Here is a 24909-nt window from a genome sequence, read left to right on the forward strand (position 1 = left end):
GGCACTCGCAGGAAGGCGACATTGAGGAGGAGCCTTGCTTATCTGCAAGGGGCGGTGTTCCTGGGGGCAGCCGCCTCTCTGAAGTGTGAGGTCCCAGAGGGCTTTCTCCAGCCTCCAGAACAGCCTTTCTCCAGGGCCTGCGCGACCCTTGACCCGGAGCAGGGCTGGGGCGATGCCCCCAGTGGTTTGTGTGTGAACTGCAGCGGCGCTGTGGGGCCAGCCCTCCCCCTCGCTGGGCTGTACAGCTCTGCTTTCTGTTTTCTAGGTACTAACTCTCGGATTAGGCTGGGTTTCGCAGCAGCAGGTCGGGCATTCAGACCTTTGCTGGAGGAGCCTCGCGGCGACCCTGCACGTGATGGCCGCCCACCTGTGGGCAAGCCCTGCTGTGACGCTCCCTCGTTCTTCTTAGCCTCCGACTCCCAGGCACAGGCTGACCCAGCCCCTCAGGGCAAAGGATACCCCTTTGTCCCGGGTCTCAGGGGCCTGAGCCTGCTCTGGGCTCCGGGCTCCGTGTGTTTCTGTCCCCACAGGAGGTGCTGGCAGACCTCTCTCCAGAGACTGTCACAGGAAGAACGCGTGGTCGCCTCTGCCTAGATGACGATTCAAGAGCTTGCTGGTCCTCAGGTTTGAAGTGCCTCCCCTGGACCAGGTAGGGTGTTGAGTTTGGGGTCAGGTGTGTGCGGCAGTGGGCCTGTTGAAAAATTACACTGTTAACTTAAAAATAAGCGGTGTTAGTGTAGCGTAACTTAAAACACGGAACGTGGGCTCAATGGAGACTACTGGGGCTGCCGAGGCGCCCAGGCCACAGGACAGCAGCCAGTCCTGGGCGTGGGCCAGCTTGGCCAGGGGGTGCGGGTGCCACAACCCCTCGTGTCCTGTTTACTGAGTTGTCATTTCCTGCGCTTACGGTGTAGAAGGGGCACTTGGCTTATGAAAAGAGATTATGGTGTGCCCCCCTTTAAGACAGCGGTCGCCAACCGGTGGTCTGAAGGGTTGGCGACCGCTGCTTTAAGAAGCCTCTCTGTGGAGGAATGGAAGCGTATGGGCCGGTGTGTGGGCTCAGGTGGGCACTGTGAGTGATTTCCAGGCAGTATTCCTAATTGGTGTGTCCCCATGGGGCACTGAAAAATAAGACCCACCATACCTGGACTTGATTTATGTATTTGCTTGAGAGATTTCCATCATCCACACTGAGGTGTACCCAACGTGCTGTTACCCCAAAATTGCTGTTATCCCCCTAAAGGGTATATCCCACCACTTAACCTGGTCAAGGAAATTGCCACTAAGTCTGGCTACTTGTGTGGTTTGGGGCAAATTAAATCAACTCTGTGGTTCTGTTCCTGCCTCCTAAAAAAATGATAGCTGGGGTGGAAATGACCCAATACAGCATGCCCAGGACATAGTCCGCGCTCAGCTAACGGAACTGCTGGCACTCTGATTGTCACCTGCCTCTTTGTCAGGACCACTCGTGCTCTCTAGGGGGGCAGTGTGGGGGCAGCCCCACGCCCTGCAGACCCTTCCTGGGGTACCTGGTGAAGAGCAGGGTAGCGCCAGGGGTGTTTTTCTCTGCGACCAGGCACTGTGCCAGGCTTGCCGGGGAATTCAGGTGGGCAGCCTCCCCCGGGCCAGGCCCAGAGTAGATTTGCTAACAGCATCACGAGGTGTTCTCTTACATTTGGCAAATCACCTTCATTTCCCCAGAAGGGAAATGGGGTGCATTGTTCTCTGTTTGCTGCCTGGGTGTGGCTGATCCCAAGCATCTGCTGAAGGTTGTCTGGGCAATGGCCCCGCCTCACTCAGGGCGCAGGCCCCGCCCCCCACCCCTGGTTCAGCACCAGCTGCAGCGGCTGAGGGGTCTGCAGCTGTGCTCATTCAGAGGCACGCGGGGGCCTGGGCAACAGAGGGCACCCAGATACGGCTCCTGTTTGCAGTGGGGCAGTGGGCCTGCATCTCATGGTGTCACCCAAGGGTCTGCCTGGTGGTCTCTGCGCCTGTGAAGGAGATGCCACGTGAGAACAGGGCTGTGTGGGCTGCACCCCCTTCCTTGTCGTGACAGAAACGTCTGCGGTTGAGGGTGGAGGTGGGGAAAGCAGCGGATCGTCTGCGCCAGTGACCAATGTCTAACTCATTCTTTCCTCACGGTGACTGTGTAGCCGGGGAAGGATCCCGTCTTATTGATAAGAAAAGGGAGGCACTCCAGGGCGAAGAGCTGCGTCCGCTTCACTGGGCTGCTCACCTGTTCCTTCTGCTGCACCATTTTGCTCCAGGAGCCCAGCAGGGGATAATGGTGGTTACCGGTTGAATTGTAACTCCACCCCACCCACAATTCGTATGTGGAAGGCCCGACCCCAGTACCTCAGAATGTGACCTTATTCGGAGATAGGGTTATTGCAGATGTAATTAGTTAAGGCGAGGTCCATGGGGTTGGCTAATCCAATATGACCAGTGTCCTTAAATGTCTCAGTATCACTTAGCTGCTGAGAGACACGTGCCGAGGGAAGACCGTGTGAGGAGGCACGGGGAGAAGATGGCATCTGCAAGGCACAGAGAGAGGCCTGGGGCAGGCCCTTCCCCACGACCCTCCTGCTGGCGCCCGGAGCTCGGACTTCCCGCCTCCAGAACTGTGACCCGTGAGACAACACTTTCCCGTTGTTTCAGTCAACCCAGCTTGTGGTGCTTGTTCCAGCCGCCCTGGGGAGCTCACACAGCGGCTCAAAGCATGATACGAGTTAAAAACAGCTGGTTTTGAAGTCCTTTTCCCCCAATGCCTTGCTGACCTTGGGCATGTTAACTCGGGCTCTTTTAAGCTTCGGTTCCCTCTGTGAAATGGAGAGAGTAGCACCCACCTCATTGAGATGCTGTGACAAATGGTGACGCGTGCAAGTGCCTGAAGGGTGCATGGCGGGACGTCCGGTTAGTAAGAGGAGAAGATGGGAGGCGGCGGGGTGCAGTGCTGGTGGGGGTTAGTCGGTCCCCCTTCTTCTCCCCTCCCCGCTTCTCTCCAGTGTCCCTTCTCCAATGGCCATTCCCTGCTCTTTCCCTCTGCCCAGCAGAGTTTGGCCTTTTCTGGGCTCCCCCTTCACCTTAGTGCTGGGCACCTTCTCATCTTCTTCCTGGTTCTCCCAAGTCCAGAGGCAACCATGGTCACCCCTTCCTCAGCCAGATGTTTCCCATGACTTTCTGAACCTTCCTCAGCCACATGACTTTCTCTCCCTCACACCCCCACCCCCGTAGGAGGATACTATTCCAGGAGAGCATCCTCAAGCGGCTGTCCTGTTCCTACCTCTGCATATGTCTTCTCAGAGGCTTGTCACTCTTTTTCCCTTGACCTGCCTGGGCAGTCATTTGTTGCTACCCCACGAGGGTAAGCTGGCCCATTGTCCCAGTGCTTTCGTGCCTGGCTAAAATATCTCAGTCTCCTGGTTGGAAGACCTTGAGAATTCTTTCCTATCAGAAGATCAACTCGATTGGAGGGCAGACTTCTGCTTTGCCCCAAACAGGACACCTGCACTTTGGACTCGGGCAGTAGAGGCATGGGGGCAGCTCAGTGCCATGAGTCAGTGTATGGATGTCTCCTTCCTCAGAGGGTTTAGTTTCGGAAGAAACACTGTAGGCGAAGCAAGCAGAGTGGGAGGAACGTGGCCTGATCCAGTCACGCGTTTTCACAGTCATGAAGGAGCCATGATCTCTCTGGACAGGCGGGCCCAGGGCATAGAGATCCAAAGAAATGGGTTTGTTAAACCATGAAAACTTGGAAACCACTGTCTTGGCAACATAAATCCTATGAAGAAAATATCTGAGTAATTGCTAGTGGCAGATGGATTTAATGACCCCAATTTCACTCCTCCCTTGCCCAGGCCCTTTTTGTGGGGCCCTCCCACGCAGACTCTAAGCTTGGCCTTGTCACTTGCTTTGGCCAGTGAGACAGGAGCAAACGATGCCATCCAAGGCTTGAAAATTGTTAGGCCTTCCCTTGTCTTTCTTAGAGCCTTTCTTCCACCATGAAAATACGCACAGGCTAGCCCACTGGAGGATGAGGCCGTCACATGGAGCAAAACCGTCCTAGACCCACAGGAGAGGCTGGCTGCCCAAGGTCCATAAATGAGCCTGACTCAGCCCCGCCTGGCCCACATCAGCAGAACCCTCCTGGCTGACTCAAAGTCATGAGAAATCATCCATGGTGATTGATGTAAACCACTAATTATTCGTGAGTGTGTGTGTGTGTGTGGGGTGGGGGGGGGGTTGCAGCTAACTACCTGCTACTCTGCCCCATGGTTTACTTTGCGTCCGGTACAGTCTTGATCCATGCTGATCATTCAGATCATATCTTAATCTCCTCTTACCCAGTTTGGGAAGCCACTGTTTTATTTCCAAGAAAAATGCAGCATTGGCAATTGGATGACTTGAAATTAAATTGTCAGAGATACTTATAATGAAGTCCTTTTGGTCTGTGTACACTTGTGGTTTATCAAGAAGTATGTTAGACCTGACTTTAACATAAAAGGACACTGTTGTCTACTTGCCTGAGGGGTATTCAACATAGGAGAGCAAACCAGCCCCTAACTACACATGCATCATGATGCAGATTCCCACTGCTCTGGCCCACAGTGGTGGCTGTCACAGGGGCGGTCTTAGTTCTTAGCTGATTCCTAGATGTGCAGCTGGATTCTCTGGGCCTGAGAGCACTCTTAGAAATTCTTAGAAATATGGTCATACTTGACCTAAGACTGAGCCTGCTTTATTCAGAAAGGGCACCCACTCTTTTCATGGGTGCCAACTGGTGTGGCCTCTTGCTAGCCTTGGTGGGCTCACAGCCTAAGATGGCTTTTGTTTAAAGTTATGGGTTCTCTGTGAAAAGCCCTACTCCTTAATATGTCAAGTTCCATAAATTTTAATATATAAAATTACCTTCAATTATAGATACTTTACAAGTTTGTATATACTTTAGTCTTTTAAATGAATTTTTTCTAGTGTTGTGTTTAATGATTGTGAGGTGTTACAGAAAAATATCTACTGTGTTTAAGTGAAGTTGAATTTATTTAACTCTCAAATAGTCTAATCTTTCTCAAAGCAAATGGTTTGAATGATGACCAGTTACATGACCTCTTGGTCAATGGCAGACCACATAAATGACCGTGGTTTCTACAATTATAATGGAGCTGAAAAATTCCTACCACCAGTGACATCGTAGCCATGGTAACATTATTGTGTAATGCATTATTCACTTGCTTGTGGTGATGCTGGTGTACACAAACCTGTCAGTAGTGTAACAGAGCAGCACTGGCGGTTATGTACAGTACATGCTACTTGACAATAAATGTCTTTCTTACCGGTTGATGCATTTACTTTAATTTTTATCATTATTGGAGAGTGTACTCTTTCTACATATAAATTGTTTGCTGTAAAACAGCATGCTGTTACATATCTCGTGTTTACTGTTCTCTCTTGATTGCACCATTTTCTCTTATGCTTGATTTAACCTCAGGTTTTATAAAGTTAGTGTAACTTCAGTGTACAGCGTTTATAAAATCTACAGCATATACAGTAACATCAAAGACCTTCCCATTCCCTCACCACCCAGAGCATCATCCAGTCCTGCAAGCTCCATTCATGGTAAGTGGCCTGTATGAATGTAATATTTTCTTCAACTTTTCGACGGTATTTTTACTGCACCCTTTCTATGTTTAGATACACAAATACTTAACACTATGTTGCAATTATCCATAGTATTCAGTACAGTAACATGCTGTACAGGTTTGTAGCCCAGGAGCGATAGGCTTGGGTGTGTAGTAGGCTACAGTGTCTAGGTCTGTGTGAGTGCTATTATGCCCCACAATAATGACACTGCATGATAATGCAGTTCTCAGACGTATCCCCATCATTAAGCCGAGCATGGCTATGCTTGAATTTATCTTGTGGGGAAGAAAATGTTTTCTAGTTTTAAAAGGAGCTGGTAATTGCTTACTGCTCTTTTCTGTTTCATATTAATCAGCAGAATTGAGGGAGTCTGTAAGGAGTGTGAGAAACATCATGGCTGGTGGGGACCTGAGCCTCTTGACAGCCCAGGACGACTAGAGGAAGACATCTGAGTCAGATGGGGCATCTGGTCTACTCATGTGAGTCTCTAGAATGAACAGGCTTACATGTAGTTGTCAAGATAAACGAGGCAATGTGCAGATACAGTGGCTAGCAGTTATCATACTTTTATAGGGTATTTTAGTGGGCCAAATATTAAGAAACAAGGCATCTAACCAGTCCCCAAAGAGTATAATTAACATGTGGCTAACACAGGTCTCTAACATGGTGGGTAAAAACCAAAAACCTGATACTCCATGTTGGATGTAGGCAGAAGCACATGTAATCAAGGTTTAGGAGGACACAAAATCCAGGTGTTCCTACAGACATTCAAATGAACTGTTTCCCAAACAACAGGTGATTAAAGTAAAGGATTTATTGTAATCTGCTTACAGTCCTTTGCAAAGACAGACATATGTTTTTGCATAAAGATATAAATTGCTTCATTTTAAACTAATTTAGTGTGTTTTCTTTTTAATTATATGAAGAAGTTCTGGTGAATTATGAATTGTACCAAACCGAGATTCTTAAGAGCAATATGGTACAAAAATAAGAGCAGACAGACCATTTGGATCGGGACAGGCATTCAGCAGTGAATTTAGAATATGGCTTTGCTGTTGAACCAAGCAAAGTTACCCGGAGACACACAAACAACCAGGACCATCATTAATACGAGAAGCCAATGCAGACCACCTCCATCAGAAACCCGGTTACGTCGAAATTCTGACTGCGTAAAAAGTAAGTCTGAGCTGAAAGCTGCTCTCGTAAGCCGTTGCTTTTCTGGAAACTCCAAGTCTGCATGCTGTGCATCTATCCTCTTCCAAGTGTGGCGTTCATATTGCTGTGCATGTAAGTAAGTTGGCTGTATTTAAAGATCTGCCTATAAATTAAATTCCCGAAATTGCAAATTATGTAAGAAAAACTCCCTCCGAGTGCACTTTCACAGGCTTCCCCTTGCATAAGGCAGGTGTCTTTGGAAAGACAAGGTAATGTTGCCTGCACAGTGAACCCTGGAGAAAAGTGTGGATCCGACGCTGCCTTCTCCTGGCTGTGGGCTTCTCCAGCTACCGCTTGTAGGTTTTGGAAAATAATGTGATTTCACTGAGTACCTGATGATTATCATCACTTTTAAAGATTGATTTGGCCTCTATTCAAAGTAGCTTATTTAGTGCAATCATATTGCTAAGTGTCCCCAAAGAGATGTTTGTGATTTGGGGCAAGAGAAAAGCCGGTAAACTGCATCAGTGCCAAACAGATGAATGAATTACAAATTTTAGTGCCACTGTCTTGCTTATATGATCTGTAGTTTCCCCCCCAAAACTGTTTATGTATAAAATTTATTGTTAAAACCTACCTTTTAAAAATCTAAAAACCCTCTAATGATGATGCGGTCTCCACGCTGCTCTGACCGTGCCCGCGTGCATCTTCTCAGTGTGTCCTGCAAAACCTGCGTGTTCCCATGACCGGTGCCAGGAGTGCGAACCCCCTTCCCAAGACCAGTCGTGAACATGTCACCTTTCACAGGTGTAGCGAGGGCATGGGATTCTCATCCCCACGGGGGAAGATGCATATCTCTAAAATGGGATGGGACTATGCTTGCCGAGCTCTTGCTTTCCACGGGCTCTCCTCGCCTGCGGCTGGTTCTGCTGCCTGAGGACCGAGGATCGGGGGCGGCGGTGCTAAAGCCTCGCTCCGGACCGGCTCCCACGTGTGTCCTCAAGTGACGCCTTCAAGGCCCTCCGGACACCACTGCCCGTTGCCGGAAAACATGCTCACGCCCCACGAGCACCCCCGCGGGAGACCAAAGACAAAACAAAGGCAGACAAAGTAGAAAGGCTTAAGGACAACCGAAGAGGTCTCAGTGTGGCTATTTACAACAGAGACTGGGAAATGGTAAATCAGATGTGAAGCTAAAAAAGGCACAGCTCTCCCTTTCTTAAATACACTGTAAACGGTTCATTAGGCATGCAGAGCATCTCACTTTACAAAAAGAAATTTTTACCTTGTTTAGACAAAGATAGTACTTAAATAGTCTCCAGCAAAATAGAATTCTTTCAAAAATACTTTCCCATTCTTCCTATTAACCATTGAAGTTTTTTTTGTATCTTTTTTTTTTCTCATTTACAAAAGTTCCTTATACCATATATAACTCAGGTCCTTCACAATTTATACATACAGTAATGTACAGCACAGCAAAAGACTGCAAAAAATTATCTGTAAAGCCAACACAATAGATACTAGAAACTGAAACCGAGGCATTTGTTTTTAACATCTTATCCATTCTAATTAACCAATGGACGCTGAAGGGGGAGGAACGCCAGTGATGCGGAGGAACATGGGCGAGTGCGAGCCAGAGGGGGGCGCTCTCCCACGCTGCGTGCTCTGTTATTACACAACGGGAGTCTGTATAGGTTTTTTCTTTTTTGTTGTTTTTTTAAATAACAAAAGAATATTAATGCCCCATATAGCCTATACGTTTTATGTGCAAACCAAGGGTAAGCTTTAAAAAGTTCATTAGTCCTTGAACCCTTTTAAAACAAGCGGCTGATACCAGAAACTACATGGCATAGTTAAAACTTCCATCTGTTAAAGTATCAAAATCAGAGAGTTATTGACTAGATATGGCTTTTCATCCAGAGGAACGTGTTTCTAAGCGCTGGGGACTGGAGAGGGGAGAGTCCTTTAGAGTTTAGACTGTTCGGGTCTTGCCAAATCCACGTCTAACTTCTAACCCGGCCCCAAACCTTTAACATGACCTTAAACTCCAGAAACTGCTGAACGAGTATGACTCAACCATCACCTGCTAAAAATATGATTTCTTGGGTCCTTCATGGGTGTGGAACAACACAGGGGAACTTAAGGCAAAGTTCTTCTGCTACGATGAGTCCGTCACTTCCTGTGAAAGTAAAGCGGCTTGGCGTTCCCGGATTCCACCTTCGGCAACTGGTCGCTGATGATCTCCACCAGCATCGCGGGGAACTCCACCTTCAGGGCCTGGGACTCTCGGAAGGTATAGAAGCAAAATTCCAGCAAGTCACTCACCAGCTGCAACACAGACAGAGAGGGGACGTGACACAGAGGTCAGATTTCCATCCCTGTCCCTGCAGCGCTCTGCATTTACAACTTGTGTAAATTCTCAGAGCAACGTTCAGAAATCCAGCCAGGAAATCCTGTCTGTGATGCTGCCTGATGAATTTAGTAAGTCACCTGCCCTGGGGGAGGAAGGAGGGTGCTCATGTCACCGGGCACGTAATATGCCTTCATGCAAAACAAATTCAGCCAAGAGCTGTGTAACTGCTCAGGATTAAATCTATCAGTGGCAACAGGGTCAGTAACCAAGTTCATAGTGGCTGGATCACTGAATTGCTGTCCTCAGATTCTTACGTGTGAATTGGGTGGGGCGAGCATGAGCATGTATCCTTGGGTGATGGGCCATCCCAAGACTGTAAGGTGGGCTGGGGTTGGAGGGGCAGGTGCCCAGGACAGTGAGGGACAAGGCAGAGCTCCTCTCATCCTTCCCCTACTCCCCCACCCCCAGGCCTCCCTCCTTCAGGCTTTTTGCCCTTAGCTGGTGGCAGACTCAGACTTCTCAGTTACTTTTTTCATTTCCCCCAGCTTTTGAGATCTGCAGTGTTATACTTGGCATAGAACATTATACAAGTTTAAGCTGTACCATGGGTTGATGTGATACACTTATATATTGCAAAATGATTAGCTAACACCTGCATCATGTCACATAATTACCATTTCTTTTGTGGTGTAAGTACTTAAGATATACTGTATGATTAGCTATAATCACCATGCTGTACATTAGATCCCCAGAACGTACTCCTCTGATGACTAGAAATTTGTCCGCTTTGACCAACATTTCCCCCAGCCCCTGGTAACCACTGTCCTACTCTGTTTCTATGAGTTTGGCTTTTTTAGATTTTACAGGAAAGTGAGATTATACAGTATTTGTCTTTCTCCCTCTGGATTATCTCACTTAGTATAATGCCTGCCCTCACGGTCCATCCATATTGTCACAAATGGAGGAATTCTCTCTTTCTCACAGCTGTGCAGTGTGAGGGCATCTACTGCATCTCCATGCAGCCTTCCACTGTCATCCATGCTCCACTGCAGGGGGATTTTAAGAGACGAGTAAAAGCATCAAGGACAACTCTGAGTCCCCTCGCCCATCCAGCCATTTCCCTCCTCTGTCACCCAAGGACCTTCTCAGCCTCCTGGATCTGAACCACTTTTGTGAGGTAAGGAAACAATAACCACAAATGCAGTACAGCATTCTCGGTTGCTCTTCTATTTACTAGGAATATCATTTCACATCACAATATACACATTCTGATTTTTTTTAGTTAACTAGACTTTTGGTCATTTCCCTCTGTGGTAAAGCAGGCAATAATAATCCGTCAGAAAAGCGATTCTTATGAAAACACATCTGTCATTTTCCCTCAGGTTTTTTTAAACTCGAATGGCGAGCTTTCATTGCGTGGGATAGTAAATAACTGTGTGGCAAAGGCCTTCATTACAAACCAGAAATCAAGAAAATCTCATTCGGAAAGATACCGGCTCTGTTGGTGGCTGCAGAGTGCTGTTCCCTAGGCAGGTTCCAAACACTGTGACATTTGGTACGTGTTCTGCAGCCACTGGGCGTGGGGACCAGAGAAGCTGAGAAACAGCACCAGCCTCCATCCCCGTCCGCTCAGGGCAAGTTCACGCACATGCTTGCTTTGTGAATGTGGTGCCAGTTTCCAGATCTGTAAAATGAGGGTGAGGAGAGCACCTGCTTTCTAGGGTGCCTACTCTCAATCACGAGGCCAGGATGCTCTGCTAGGGCGGAGCCTCTTTCATGCTGCCCTCCTACTGGTCCCAAGCTCCTTCCATCATTTTCCTCTATGGACAGTTTACCAAACCTGCTGAGTCATCTTTATGGAACTTGGTCCCCCTTCTATAAAGTGAAGGGCAGGAGGGCTTTGTTTTCTGCTTTTCCAGAAAAAAGATTCTTAAAATAGAATCGGGATGGCGAGTTTCCTAATTTAGGTGGCGGGCCAGTGGTTGTGAGAGCTAAAAGCCACCCATGGCCTCACTCTTCCCACATGGTGCCACACCTTTCAGTGGGGGGTCCCTCGGGGGTTTGGAACAGGGGAAGCTCTGCACAGACCTACTGACATCTGAAACAGGCCAGAGCAGTACCGATCACACACACTCAGACGCAGGCAGAATAAATCAGTGCTCACCACGAGGCAGTGTGCACAGAGCGCCCCTGCGACTGCTAATGGGGACAGGGCCCGGCCTTCTCAGCGCCTCTGTCCCTGACCGTGACACCTGCATTCCCAGCACCGAGCATCACCTAGGAGATGCTGAGGAACCCAGAAGGGACAGGCCTGAGGCTCGGCTGTTTGTCCTCGCAGGTTGGCTGGGGACAAGGGCCCCGGTCACTACTCCCTAACCATGCACCTGACCCCGGGGCTGCCATTTCTGCCCACCTCTGTTTACAGTGAGTGCAGAGGGAGGGGTGGCCTGGGCAGCTCCAGGCGAGGCATCAGGCCCTGTGCACACCCGGGGGAGACGGCCGTCACCACCACACGCTCTCAGGGTGGCTGCTTTGGATGACCACCGGGCCCTGGGACAAGGCTGAAGACCCTTGCAGGTCAGGAATCACCTGTGACAATCAAAGGCATGTGCTCCCAGTCACTGGGTGAGAACATTCCTGACCCTCTGCAGATGCTGGGGGTGCTACAGTACAAGGTCTCCAGCCCTCCTGGAAGGTGTGGCTGCAGGAGGTCAGAGCGTGAGGAGGGGGAACTAGGCCCTGAGAACTGGGTGGCAGGGACATTGACCAGCCAGAATGACTGCTGTGTCACGGCAGGCACAGTGTCTAACCTTCACGCTATCTCCTAGGTGTCACCCTGGAGCAATGAGCGGCGCATGCAGAGGAACACAGCAGGTGGGCCCCTGCCCGGAGGAGCCAGAAAACCAAACAGGTACAATGCACATGTCATCACTGCACACTCTCCCAAGATCAGAGAGTTGGCAGAGTGAGGCCAGGTTGTAGTCAGACCCTGCAAGGTGGCTGTGCGTCACTAAACCACCACAGGTAGTTTCTACTTACACCCCAAACCACCAGGGCAGAGCAGGGAGCCTCGGGCCTCGCCCAGTCTGGTGTGTGTCGTGGGGGGAAAGCCAGACTTCTCACAGGCCTTTAGAATTGAATCACTCCAGGTCCATGGCACGCACAGCCCTGCAGGGATAGTCCAGAAGTTTTCTTGGACACTCAATTAGCATGGAATGCATGGAATGATTTTCCCAAAGTGTCTCTTCAAATGATAGGAGTTTTGGCTTTTTCTGCAGGTTTCCCAGGCTCTTCCTTTCATGGAACCCCACTCCCTGCAGTCACCTCCCACCCCCGGAGACCTGGAACCTTGGCCTGAGGACCCTTGCTCTCCTCTGAACTCACAGATGCCATGTTTTGTCTTTGTGATTTACTTGACATTAGAGCCAGGTGACACCCCTCCTCTTCTATCCTGTGGTTTCCACCTCCTACTGGTGTAACTTTGCACATTTGTAGCTCCTCAAGTGGCCTGCAAGCTCCTTGAAGACAGGAAGTACTGATGCAGCCACACAGCACCTGGGAGAGGCCCTCCTGCTAGCTCTGGCTCCTGCCTTTCTCTGACTGTAAGTGCCCAGTATTTTTTTTCAGAGCAGCCTGTTGCCGGTCTTAATCAATGAACAAAAACAAAACCTGGCTAATGTAATTGGGCATCTTCATTTTAGCAGCCTGAGTAAAGAATGCAGAACTCGATCTATGAAGCGACCCCCTTCCATCTTTTCCCGTCAGTCCGATGCCCTTCGACTTGTTTATGTTGGGTTTTAATGTGCGGTTGTGTGCACCCCACCCCTGCAGTTAGAGGGACTGGGGTCCAAGGAACGTCACGGCTACAAGGACAGAAGCTCTGCCCTGCCGCCTGTCAGCACGAACGCCTTAACTGCAGTGAGACAAACAGGCCAGCCGTCTCGCTATTGATTCCCACTGGCCTTTCCTGGTGACACCAGCCTAGATGGAGCGGCAGGAACCCTAATTACAATCAGTATTAAGAATCCTGCATTATTAGGAAAAAGAGAAAGTCTTGTGCAGTGACTTTTCATTCTGTACAAAATGCATCTGCTGGGATCACAGAAGTTTAGCTCGATGCTCAGCATTTCTCCGTCCGCTGGGCCACAGCTGCCAGAGGCAGATGAGCCGGCAAGGTCAGAGTGAGACCGAGGGCCTTTGGTGGCCTCTACCAGTGCCTTTCTCCCAGGCTCTCCCCTGAGCGGTCGCCCACGCTTGGGCTCTTGGTGCCCTACAGGTGGGCCTGGCGCTGCTGCTCTAAGGTTACAGAACCACTGGGCGGGGGCGAGCACCTGGCGGATAACTGCCTCCATGAAGCAGGTCCTGCCTGTTTTCAATAGTGTGCTCCCTTCTCCCAAGTTATCTGCTGACTCCAGAGCTTTCAGCTCATTAGGATCAAGTTTTTTTGCTTGAAATAAGCCTTGGGGGGAGGTTTGAAGCTTTGTTTTCAAAGATCAGAATTTTAGGCAGCTATAAGATGGGGTTAGGGGCAGATACAGAACTTCGACTCAATACTGTCACAGGAAGAGAAATGGTCAGTAGTTACATATTCCAGGTGTTCCCATGCCATGATAGGTGTGAACACTGGAAAGTGTCCTGCAGTGATTATAAAGGAGCCAGGGCTTCATTCAAAACCCCCGACCTCCACGCAGCACAGGCGAGTTAACCTGCTTCAGTCTGGCTGGTGCTGCCTCAATAAGACACGATAGTAACATGGCGATGCCAGCCTTCACTTGTGGATCCCTTTGCAAACCCAGCTCACCCTGCTCTCTGCTCCTGGAGGCTGTGCTTAGGAGCTGAAGGCCTCCTAGATGTGACCAAGTAAAAAAGGATCAAAAGATACCATCAGGAGCAACAGTGGCATAAGATGGTTCACCCTGTTTGTCCCCCACAATTCAACAAACAGCTGTGGGATGCAGCACTATGCCCAGGACGCGGAAGCGTCCTGCCACCTGTACACCCAGCAGAGCAGTGAACTTGGAGAGTGCTGGCTTGGGCAGATACCTAAGAGAGGAACTGCAGAGGTCTATCTAGCCTTCCCCAGGGGAAATGCCAGCATGCCATCAGAGCAAAAATCAAAGGAATTTAAATGCAGCAGAGACAGCAAGAACTTTACCAGCAAACCCCCAGCCACAATGCACTGGATGAACTATCAGTGGTGGCGGCGGCACCTCCCATAGCTGCCCAGTGGAGCGCTGGAGAAGCCACTTTCTCTGAGGAGAGAACTCCATGACTAGGAGGAGGAAGGAGACTGGGAAAGAAGCATCGAAAGGCATTACTGGGACAAGGCTCCTGCTGACTGCTCAGCAGAAAGTCTACCAAGGAACCTCTGGGAGCACCACACCTGGGGGATCCCTTTGTTTCTGCAGGCGCACCTGATGCTTTAAGTCCACACTTCCCCCCACTCTGTGTCCACTTCTAAGTGTGGAGGCAAGAACAAGATCCAGTAGGGAGGGCCCTCAGAAAACTGGCCAGGGTCGCAGCGGTTCTCAACCTGAGGGTCGCGAACAATGAAAATACATCCTGCATATCAGATATTTACATTACGATTCATAATAGTAGCAAAATTACAGTTATGAAGTAGCAACGAAAATAATTTTATGGTTGGGGTCACCACAACATGAGGAACTGTATTAAAGGGTTGCGGCATTAGGAAGGTTGAGAACCACTGGTGGGGAAGAGAGAAACCACAAACTTGAGCTATAGCACCACCTATAGAAACAAAAGAGGTTTCTTGCCAGCAGTCTGGTGAGTGGTAAGAACCAGAGGCATAAAAGCTTAAGAATTAGGCCACAAGAGGGAGCAAGACCAGAGTAACATACAAAGTCAAAAACCCCCCTAAACCAGCACCAATGAACAGAATATTCAAGGCGGTGTCTGCTACCAATGAGAAGGCAGCAATGCAAAACTACAAACATCATTCAAAATCAAGGAAATCTCACCACTGAAAGGTAATAATCCTCTACCATCTCAGTTCAAAGGCACAGCATTTTGTGATCTTGCTGATAAAGATTCAAAATCCCTGTTTTGAAGAAACTCAAGGAACTACAAGAAAGCTCAAAGACAATTCAATGAAATAATGAAAAAGAACCAAGTAGAAGTTATGTAGCCGAAGAACTCAGTGAATGAAAGGAAAAAATGCAATAGCATATATAGAAGGGTAGAGCACAGATTGAGTTAGAGGACAGGAACTGTGAATTAACCTACTAGAGGAGAACAAAGAAAAGATAATAAGAGTGAAGAAAGCCTACATGGCCTGTGGTATTTCATCAAAACAACAAGGAATAGAATATATCCCTTTGTCGTCTTCTAGAAAGAACTAACCCAACTTGGGAAGTGAATTGAACACCCTATTATATCAATGCACAGAAAGCTTGTCCAAAACATATTGTAATGAAACTGTCAAAATTTAAGATGAAAGAACCCTAAGAGGAACCTGGGGAAACATATTATAACCTACAAGGCATCCCAGTTGAGCTGTCATTGGAACTCGGCAGAAACCCTGCAGACCAGGAGAGAGTGGAGTTAGATATTCCAAGTGTTGAAAGAAAAAATGCCAGCAAGTATACTATATCCGGCAAAATTATCCTTTGGCTATCAAAGAGAAATAACCTTCCTAGAAAAACAAAAGCTGAGACAATTCATCACCACTAGACCTGCCTTTCAAGACATTCAAGCTGAAATGCACAGATGCTAATCAGTGACATGGAAACATATGAAAGTATGCAACACACTGGTAAAGGTAAATAAACAGAAACCCCAAATTCTGTAATAGGATGTGTGTTACCCACTTAACTACAATACAGATTTCAAAGGAAAAGAGCATTAAAAATAGTCACAGCTACTATAATTTGCTAAACACATAATATAAAGAGGTAAATAATGACATCAAAGATATAAAAGGGTAAAGCTTTCATAGATGATTGAACTTAAATTGCTCTCAGCTTAAGTTTAATCCATGAGATGTCTTATGTAACCACAAAGCCAAAACCTAGAGTAGATGCACAGAAGATAAAGAAAACGGAAACAGAGCATACCACCACGGAAAGACAACAACTTACAAAGACAGGCTTACATGGAGGGAAAAGAAATAATGCAAATGCGAAACAACCAGAACACAATAAGATGGCTTCTGTAAGTCCTTACATATCACTAACATCTCTAGATCTAAATGGATTGAATATACCAATTGAAAGGCAGAGAGCTGCTGGGTGATTTTTAAAAAAAAAGCAAGAACCAAAACTACAAGTATATGTTGCCTACAAGAGACTCACTTCGGCTTTAAGGACATCCATAGGCTCCAAGTGAAGGAACGGAACAAGACATTCCATAGAAGGTGAGGTAAATATACTCAGACAAACTTTAATCCAAAAATGGTAATAAGAGACAAGGTCAGTATATAATAGTAAAGGGGACAATTCATCAAGAAAATGAATTCAAAGCAATCATATGTAACAGAACTGGGAGAAACAGACGATATAGTATTAGTTGGGGACTTTAATACCTCACTTTCATCCAGACAGCACATCAACAAGGAGACATCGGACCATACATTAGTCCAAATGGACCTAACAGATATGTATAGAACATTCCAACCCAACAGGAGCAGAATACACATTCTTCTCAAGTACATCAGAACATTCTCCATGACAGAACATACACCTAAAACAAGTCTTAGTAAAAAATAAAAAGATGTAAACTACAGAAAACATCTTTTCTGGCCACAATGGTATGAAACTAGAAACCAACAGGAGGAAAGCTGGAAAATCTACATACATGTGGAAATTAAACATACTTCTGAACAATCAGTTGGTCAAAGAAGACATCTAAAGGAAAATAAACCATCTCAAAACAAATGAAAACACAACATACCAAAACCTATGGGATGCTGCAAAAGCAGTTCTGAGAGGGAATTTTATAGTGATAAGTGCATATATTAAGAAATAGAAAGGTCTCAAATAAACAACCTAACTTTACACCTTCAGAACTAGAAAAAGAACAACAAATTAAGCCTAAAGTTAGTAGAAGGAAGGAAATAACAAAGAACAGAGTGGGAACAAAATAAATAGATACCAGGAAAAAGCAAATCTTTGGCTAGACCATGAAAAAAAAAGACAAATAAAATCAGAAATGAAAAAGGAGACATTACAACTGATACTATAGAAATGCAAAGGATCATAAGAGACTAGGAATAGTGAGAAGCTAACAAATTGGATAACTTATACGAAATGGATAAATTCCTAATGAACAACATAAACTGATGAGCAAAAATAGAACCAGAGTCATTGAAGCATTGAACAGACTGTCCAACCTATGAGGGAAGGCGAGGGGTGAGGGGGTAAGAGATCAACTAAAGGACTTGTATGCATGCATATGAGCATAACCAATGGACACAGACTGGGTTTGGGGCAGCTGGGGAGAGGTCAATGGGTGAAAAAGGAGACTTATGTAATACTTTAAATAATAAAGAATTAAATAAAATATACCAACATGCCAAGACCTAATCAGGAAAAAATAGAAAATCTGAACAGACCAATAATGAATAAGAAGATTCAAATCGATATTCACAACCCTAGGACCAGGTGCTCCACTGGTGAATTCTACTAAATATTTAAAGAATAATTAACATCAATCCTTTTCAAACTCTTCCAAAAAACTGAAGAAAAGGGAACACATCAAAACTCATTATATGAGGCCAGCATTACCCTGATACCAAAGCCAGGTAAGGCACAAAAGCAAATTCAACTAGTAGAACTACATTAAAATGAAAGCTTCTATGAGCAAAATAAACAATAAAATAATGAAAAGGCAATGTACAGAATGGGAGGAAATATTTGCAAACTATATATTGGTGAAGGGGTTAATATTCAAAATATATAATGAACTCATACATCTCACTAATAAATAATCCAATTAAAAAATAGAGGAATTGAATATTTTCCCAAAGAAGATATACAGATGGCCAACAGGTACATGAAGAGATGCTTAACATTACTAATCATCCGGGAAATGCAAGTCAAAACCACAATGTGGTATCACCTCATACCTGTTAGAATGGCTGCCATCAAGATAAGAAATAAGTGTTGGTAAGGATGTGGAGAAATAGAATCCTTGTGCACTGTTGGTGGGAATGTAAATTGGTTCAGCCATTATGGAAAGTAGAGATTCCTAATATTAAAAATTGATTGAAGCACTATATGATCCAGCAACTCCACTCTTGGGTCTGTGTCCAAAGGAAATGAACACAGGCTATTGAAGAGATACCTGCACTATCATGTTCATTACATTATTCACAGTAGCCAAGACATAGAAACAACCTAAGTGTCCATCAGTAGAATACTATTCAGCCAAGAGAAAGAACATTTGCAACAACATGGATGGACTGGAAAGTTGTATGGTAAGTGAGAGAAGTCAGACAGAAAAAGACAAATACCACTTATATGTGGAACCAAAAAAGCCAAACTCATAAGAACAGCAGAATGGTAGTTACCGGGGGTTAGGGGGGTAGGGAGATATTGAAGTTATAACCTTGCAAACAAGTCCTAGGTTTACAGACAACAGTACTATATTATCAGTTTTAGAGATGCTAAGAGACTAGATCTTTCTTGTTCCCACCACCAAAAAGAAAAGATAATTATGTGACGTGATAGAGATGCTACAGTGGTAATCATATTGCAATATATAATTGTATCAAAGCAAGATGTTGTACACCTTGAATGTACATGCTTTATATGTCAATTATATTTGGTAAAGGAAGTTACCATCAGAAAAATATCTAGAAGACTAGTTTTCAAACATTCGTCAAAAGACATTTCATAGCCCAAAGCTTAACAGGTGAGCTATGCTAGTGTGTCAGTGTAATTTGAGGCCTTTACAAGCTGTGGGAAGCTTAGCAGGATGCTTGGGAGCTCTGGGATAGCACAGTCACCATTGAGAAGGGGGAATCTTTTGTTGATGCCCCCTTTTAAAAAGGCTGCCCTCCTCTGCCAAGGACCAGTCTGCATGGGCAGGGGCCATCTGGACTCAACAGGGCTGGGCTGTGAGCTCTGCCTGCAAATTCTAGGTAAGGGGAACCCCAGTGAGTGTGGCCAAAGCCAGGGCTGCAGGCCAGAATGTACCTGTTTCCAGAGAGACTGCCTGAGGCAGTGGTTCTGGGTTGAGACAGGGCGCTACTCAACATCTCATGAAAAACCAAGGGCATTTCCATCCATTAGCATCTACTTATCTGAGATGTCACATTTTAATTTCTTCTTCGCCGTTTTTATAATACATTCAAAAACCAATCATTGATATCTGGTCAGTGATGAATATTTAATCTTCAAAGTATGTTGTTGGGATGCTGTGCTAAGCAAGATGGATTCATTTCCCTTCTGATTTTTTTTTTGTACTCAAATTTATTTAATTCCTACTCTGTGTAAGTTTCCTTGTATTACAAGCCTCGTTCTAGATTGCAGCTCCGCCTTCTTGTGAATAAGGTCTATTGTATGTGTGAAAAACACAAAGAAAAATGACACAATGGAGAAGAAGAAAGTAGAGTTTCAAGATAAAGGGATAATTAGAACATGGCTGCACAAAGGAATTCTAATGAAAGGGTTGTGTTTGAAATGCATTGGCATGTTACTGTATATAGAAGTATGAACTTTTTCCAATTTTGTTTTCAATATTTCCTAGATCCTTCTTGCAAAAGCACACTACACCAACCAACGTAAAAATCTAAACCAATTCATATTCCTAAGTTACCAACTCTAATATCAGGTTTAATCAAGATTGAGCAGTTAAATCCTTATGTCAGTCTCAAACAGAAGAGGAACACGCAGCAACCAGGGGCAGCCACACTGGCCAAGGGCAGCCTCTGCTGATCCAAGGCCCTGACACCAAGGTGACCAAGTTCACTCCTGTGATTCAATGATGCCATTGAATGAATCGGTTGGCAATCTATGGCCTGCAGGCCAAATCTGGCCCAAGGAACGTTTCTGTGCACTTTTAAATGGTTGGGGGAAAAAATCAAAAGAATATTTTGTGACGTGGAAATTGTATGAAATAGTTTTACTGGGACGCAGCCGTGCTCATTCATTTAGCTATTATCCGTGGTTGCTTTCAGACTACAAGGGCAGAGCCACGTTGTTGTGACAAGGATCACAGGACCCACAGAACCTACAGTACTTTCGACGTGGCCTTTTAGGGAAAAACATCTGCTGGCTCCTGGATTGGAAGGCATGCCATGGATTTAATGAGGTTGTGGTTGTTTATTAAAATATATAAATCAAGTATACGATGTCTCCTGATTTAAGTCTGTGAATCAGGACATACGGCACCAGCTAGATCTGGCTTTCCAAATATTATACATTTCTCTGAGCCTTTAGGAAATGCTTTCAGGAGAACCCTTGTACAGGGGCTGAGCTAGATAAGGGGGTTGTCTAGCTTACAGGCTTTAGAATCTGTCATTCAAAGGGAGAGTTGCCATCATTTACGCCTCCCATTTCTGACTGTGCCCTCAGGAGCCATTTCCCTTTGATCCTATAGCCCCTGCAGATCATACCCATTTACAGCTGACTCTCATTGTCCATAAAGTCATTGGGAACAGTGAATTCCAAACACTGAACCTTCACTCCTAGGGAAAATATGGAGCTAGGTTTCCATGAGCTACTGATCATGACATTTTCATAAAACGATCTCTACTTAACCTTGTTTTATGTGTATTTCTGTTTAAAGACTCCTTATTTAATGTACACTGCTGACTCCTTAACATTGAACTCACATTCAACAGCACTATACCGCATGCCTGAACAAAGCTTACTGAACACTTACTTTCTCCATGAAGCACATCACTGCCTCCTGCCCTTAAGAACACAAGACAGTGTATGAGCACTACATTTGGGGACAATTTTAAACAGCAACATCACTAACAAAAATGCAAGAAATGTGTTACCAAGTAGATCATGAAAAGCACACTTATTTACTGTATGAGCTGAAACAAGAAGGGAGAATGTCACCTTGCTTGACCTTCATTGGGAACATGACTCAATTTATTACTCTGCTCATGCCTGTGAAAGTGCTGAGAGTATTGATTTGGGGGGTGCGGGTTACAAGTATTTTAAATGTTTTTGTTAGTCCTCACCTGAGGATTTTTTTTCCATTGTTTTTTGGGAGAGAGTGGAAGGGAGGGGGAGAGAGAGACACATCGATTGGATTGGTAGCCTCCCGCATGTACAGGTGCCTGGGATCGAGCCTGCAAGTACATGCCCTTGACTGGGAATTGAACCCGTGACCCTCCCGTGTGTGTGTAGGCTCATGCTCTAACTCTTGAGCAACACCGGCCAGGGCTGGAGGATACAATTTTAACTAGTAGGCAAACTCGAAAATACAGAATCTGCAAATAATGATCGACTGTGTGTGAAGCTATATACACTTTCTACTCCCTTTAACCATGACCTTGATCAACTGGCATCTTCAATGTCAGTCATTTCATAGGATCTGCCCTCGTCCAAAATGGCACTGATAATAACGTTCCTCTTTTCTGTTGATTAACAATGTCTGTGTCCCTTAAGAAATTTCTTCACTATTTCTTTTTGTATTAAATTAGACCTGAGGTTTAAGGCTCCTTTCGAGCGTGTGGACCAGTCTCCGGTTTCCTTCGATTGGACACCCTGCTCCACTGAGGCTTCTGCCTTCCATCCCTGCAAGGTCCATGGCCACATCCGCACCGGCTGCCACAGGTGCTGCTCTCCCACTCGTCATGCCCTCTGAGCTACACGACTTTACTTAGTGGAGCCCCTTGTTCAGAGTTTATGAAGGACCTCAAGATGGAGACAGCGGAACAGGAAGCTTAAGAGTGAGACCCTTCTACCAGTACGTGTGGGACGCTAAAGTGACACCTTGCCTCACCTACCAGCAGCCCAGGAGCTAACCAGGTGCAGGGCTGGCTATGCACAGATGCCTCTCACAGGTGCTGCGTCCTCTCCATTCCTGCCTTCTGCTCCCGCCTCCCTTAGGAACCAGGGAAAATGCACTTAATCACTCCCTGCCTTAGTTCTTTTCTCCATTAAAGGGTAAAAAAAGGAGTAAATATTATTATTCCTCTTTTATAGAGAAAGGAATTAAGATGAGGTGATGAAGTGTAAATAGTAATATTTACTCATCCTTACCACATGGAGATATTAGAAGGATTCAATGATGGGACTTAGGAAGAAAGGCACTAGGTAAACCCCAGGCATTATATGGTTATTTTATATTGTAAGAAGAGGGATTTAGGCAGCATAAGAGGGAGGGATTTATTGACACAGGTGTTAGACAATGAGATAGTTTTCCAAAATCTTCCCTAGATACATTTCAGATGAGAGAGAGATTCCTATGTGTCAGCTTAGATTTAGATGTGATTTTCTATGAGCGAGCTTCCAGGACCCTCAGTGCTTCTTTCTACAGGGTATTTTTTCCCTCACAAAGCTCACCCTGTGGCATCATAAATCCCAAAGATTCAGGTGGGAATGGAATGCACAATTCCTTTATACCTCCCCAAACAAGGCCAGGTCCTAGTTTCCCCCACCATTCTCATAGAAAGTTATTCTCTGACAGATTTGAGAAACTGGCTATGAACAATGAATGGCAACGTTCTGTAGATGTGCAGTGTACGAAACATTCATTAATAATGAAGTCAAAGAAGTTATAAGTTCAGAAGAGAAGATTTTGACACTAAAACAAAAGTCACGAAATGGGAGAAAATGTTTGCAAATCATATATTAGATAAGGAGTTAATATCCAGAACATATATAAAAACAAAAATATGGGCCAAGAACTTGAGTAGACAATTCTCCAAAGATGACATATTCAGATGGCCAGTAAACACATGTAAAGATATTGAACACCACAAATCTTAGGGAAATGCAAACCAAACCACATGTGCCACTATCAAACAGCAGTTAACACTTGCAATGCAAAAATACATCCACCCCTAGAAGCCCGACCACAGCTGCTTCTTTGAAACTGTTTTTTTTTGGGGGGGGGGGGGGTGGGGCGGGAAATAGATGCTCAGAGGGCTTATGATTCATTAAAGTTGCTGACCAATTCAAATACTCAACTGCCAACCTGTTCCTTCAGAGAATGCTGTTTTCACTCCCCATGGCACAGTTCTGCCCACACATGTGTGCACCGTGTAGGACAAGTCCGAGATCTACCGACGTGTGTCCTGAAGGGTGGCCTAGTGTGCTGCCTTTTAAAGCACTTAGATTTACGTCCACAGGGTTCCTATTTGTGGTGCTCCTAGGAACAAACGCTCTTTTTCTGAAGTGAGCAGGACTCACTCTATACACAGAGCTGGTCCTCCTGCAGCCCTTTGTTCCCTGGAAGAGAATCCACAAATGCTGACTCACTGATTTCCTCTAATGAAAAGCCAGAGGCAGTCTCAGGTCTGTGTAAGCGCGAATGTTAGAAAGGTCCCTCTGGGCTTACAATGCATTTTTCAATGTTCTGTCTGGAGTAGGAATATAAATAGAACTTTCAAGATGCTCCTGTTAGGCTACTTCTAAGAGCAAACATTTTTTATAATTTAAAATAAAGGTTTTAGAATTAAAATGATTCCCCAAAGAGTATTCTCTTTCCAGACAAATGGAGTAGGAAGGACTGGCTTTACCTGCCACCAGAAACAACCAAAACTCAGAAAAAATGCTTTTCAAGCTACACATCAGTCACTAGAGGACAATCTCTAGGAGAAAATCTGGGATCAAAGCTTTGTGACACTGGCTTAGACAAGGATTCCTTAGATACACCACCAAAACATGGCTCATAAAAGAAAAAATAATCAATTGGGCTTCATTCAGATGGAAAACTGCTCTTCCAATGACATTGCTAAAAGAATGAAAAGAGAAGCACAGACTGCAAATCACATATCTTATAAAGGAATTCTACCTACACTATAGGAACTCAACATTCTAATTGAAAACAAGCAATTCTTTTTTTCAAATGAGCCAAAGGGCTGAACAGACACTACACCAAAGAAGAAATAACGACAGTAAGTAAGCACATGACGAGATCATTTGTCACCAGGGAAATGCAAATTAAAACCACAGTGAGACACCACCACACAGTTATTGCGATGGCTACAACTAGGAAGACTAATCTTACCGAGTGTTAGCAAGGATGTGGAGCAATATGAACTCACTTGTCAAGGGAATGTACGATTCATTGTACGACGACTCTGGAAAGGAGTTTGGCAGTCTCATAAAAAATGGGAACACATTGCCTATATGACCCAGGCATTCCACTACCAGCGATTCACCCAAGAAAAAGAGAGTGATGTCCATTTCAGGACTTGCACACACATGTTCAGTGCAGCTTTCTCTGTAATCTGGGAACAACCCACACTCCCACCCATGGGTGACTGGACTACCAAAATGTGGAATATCTGTGCCATGGGTGCTACGCAACAAAGTGAGAACTAAATACTAACGTATGCAATAGGATGGATGGATCTCAAAATAATCATGTTAAATGAAGGAAGCCAGGCAGAAAAGACTACATACTGCATGATTCCATGTGTATGAAGGTCTAGAATATATGAACGAGTACATTATATGAACTCCAGAATATATAAATGAATTTACATTGCCAGAAAGCAAATAGGGAGCAGTAGGTAGGAAGAAAGGTTAAAAAGGTGCACAAGGAAAGTTTTGGGGTGATAGACACGTTTGTTGTCTTGGTGAATATATGGGTCAAACGTCTCATATGGTACA

At 45.5% G+C, this 24909-nt stretch overlaps 1 protein-coding gene and 1 long non-coding RNA gene across 7 annotated transcripts in view; one reads left to right on the forward strand and one right to left on the reverse strand.

Annotated features, from left to right (window-relative positions):
- Positions 1-36: 36 nt before the first annotated feature.
- Positions 37-24909, reverse strand: part of NR3C2 (nuclear receptor subfamily 3 group C member 2) — a 294549-nt gene continuing 269676 nt past the window's right edge. For 3 of the 6 annotated variants that reach the window (XM_023754947.1, XM_023754939.1, XM_023754926.1), the window contains one exon: positions 6437-9120. In XM_023754947.1, coding sequence (XP_023610715.1) covers positions 8965-9120 — 156 coding nt within the window. In that variant the 3' untranslated portion in view covers positions 6437-8964. Of the gene's footprint in view, positions 692-6433; positions 9121-24909 lie in introns of those variants that run through there. The other 3 variants (XM_023754929.1, XM_023754927.1, XM_006081763.3) reach the window with 2 other exon arrangements.
- Positions 9057-23160, forward strand: LOC102439272. The gene is made up of 5 exons (XR_002829604.1): positions 9057-9155; positions 10130-10322; positions 11974-12056; positions 12641-12747; positions 21768-23160. It is a non-coding gene; the product is annotated as an uncharacterized LOC102439272 (long non-coding RNA).

Source organism: Myotis lucifugus, unplaced genomic scaffold (genome assembly GCF_000147115.1).
Source record: "Myotis lucifugus unplaced genomic scaffold, Myoluc2.0 scaffold_1, whole genome shotgun sequence".
In the NCBI taxonomy this organism is placed as follows: domain Eukaryota; kingdom Metazoa; phylum Chordata; class Mammalia; order Chiroptera; family Vespertilionidae; genus Myotis; species Myotis lucifugus.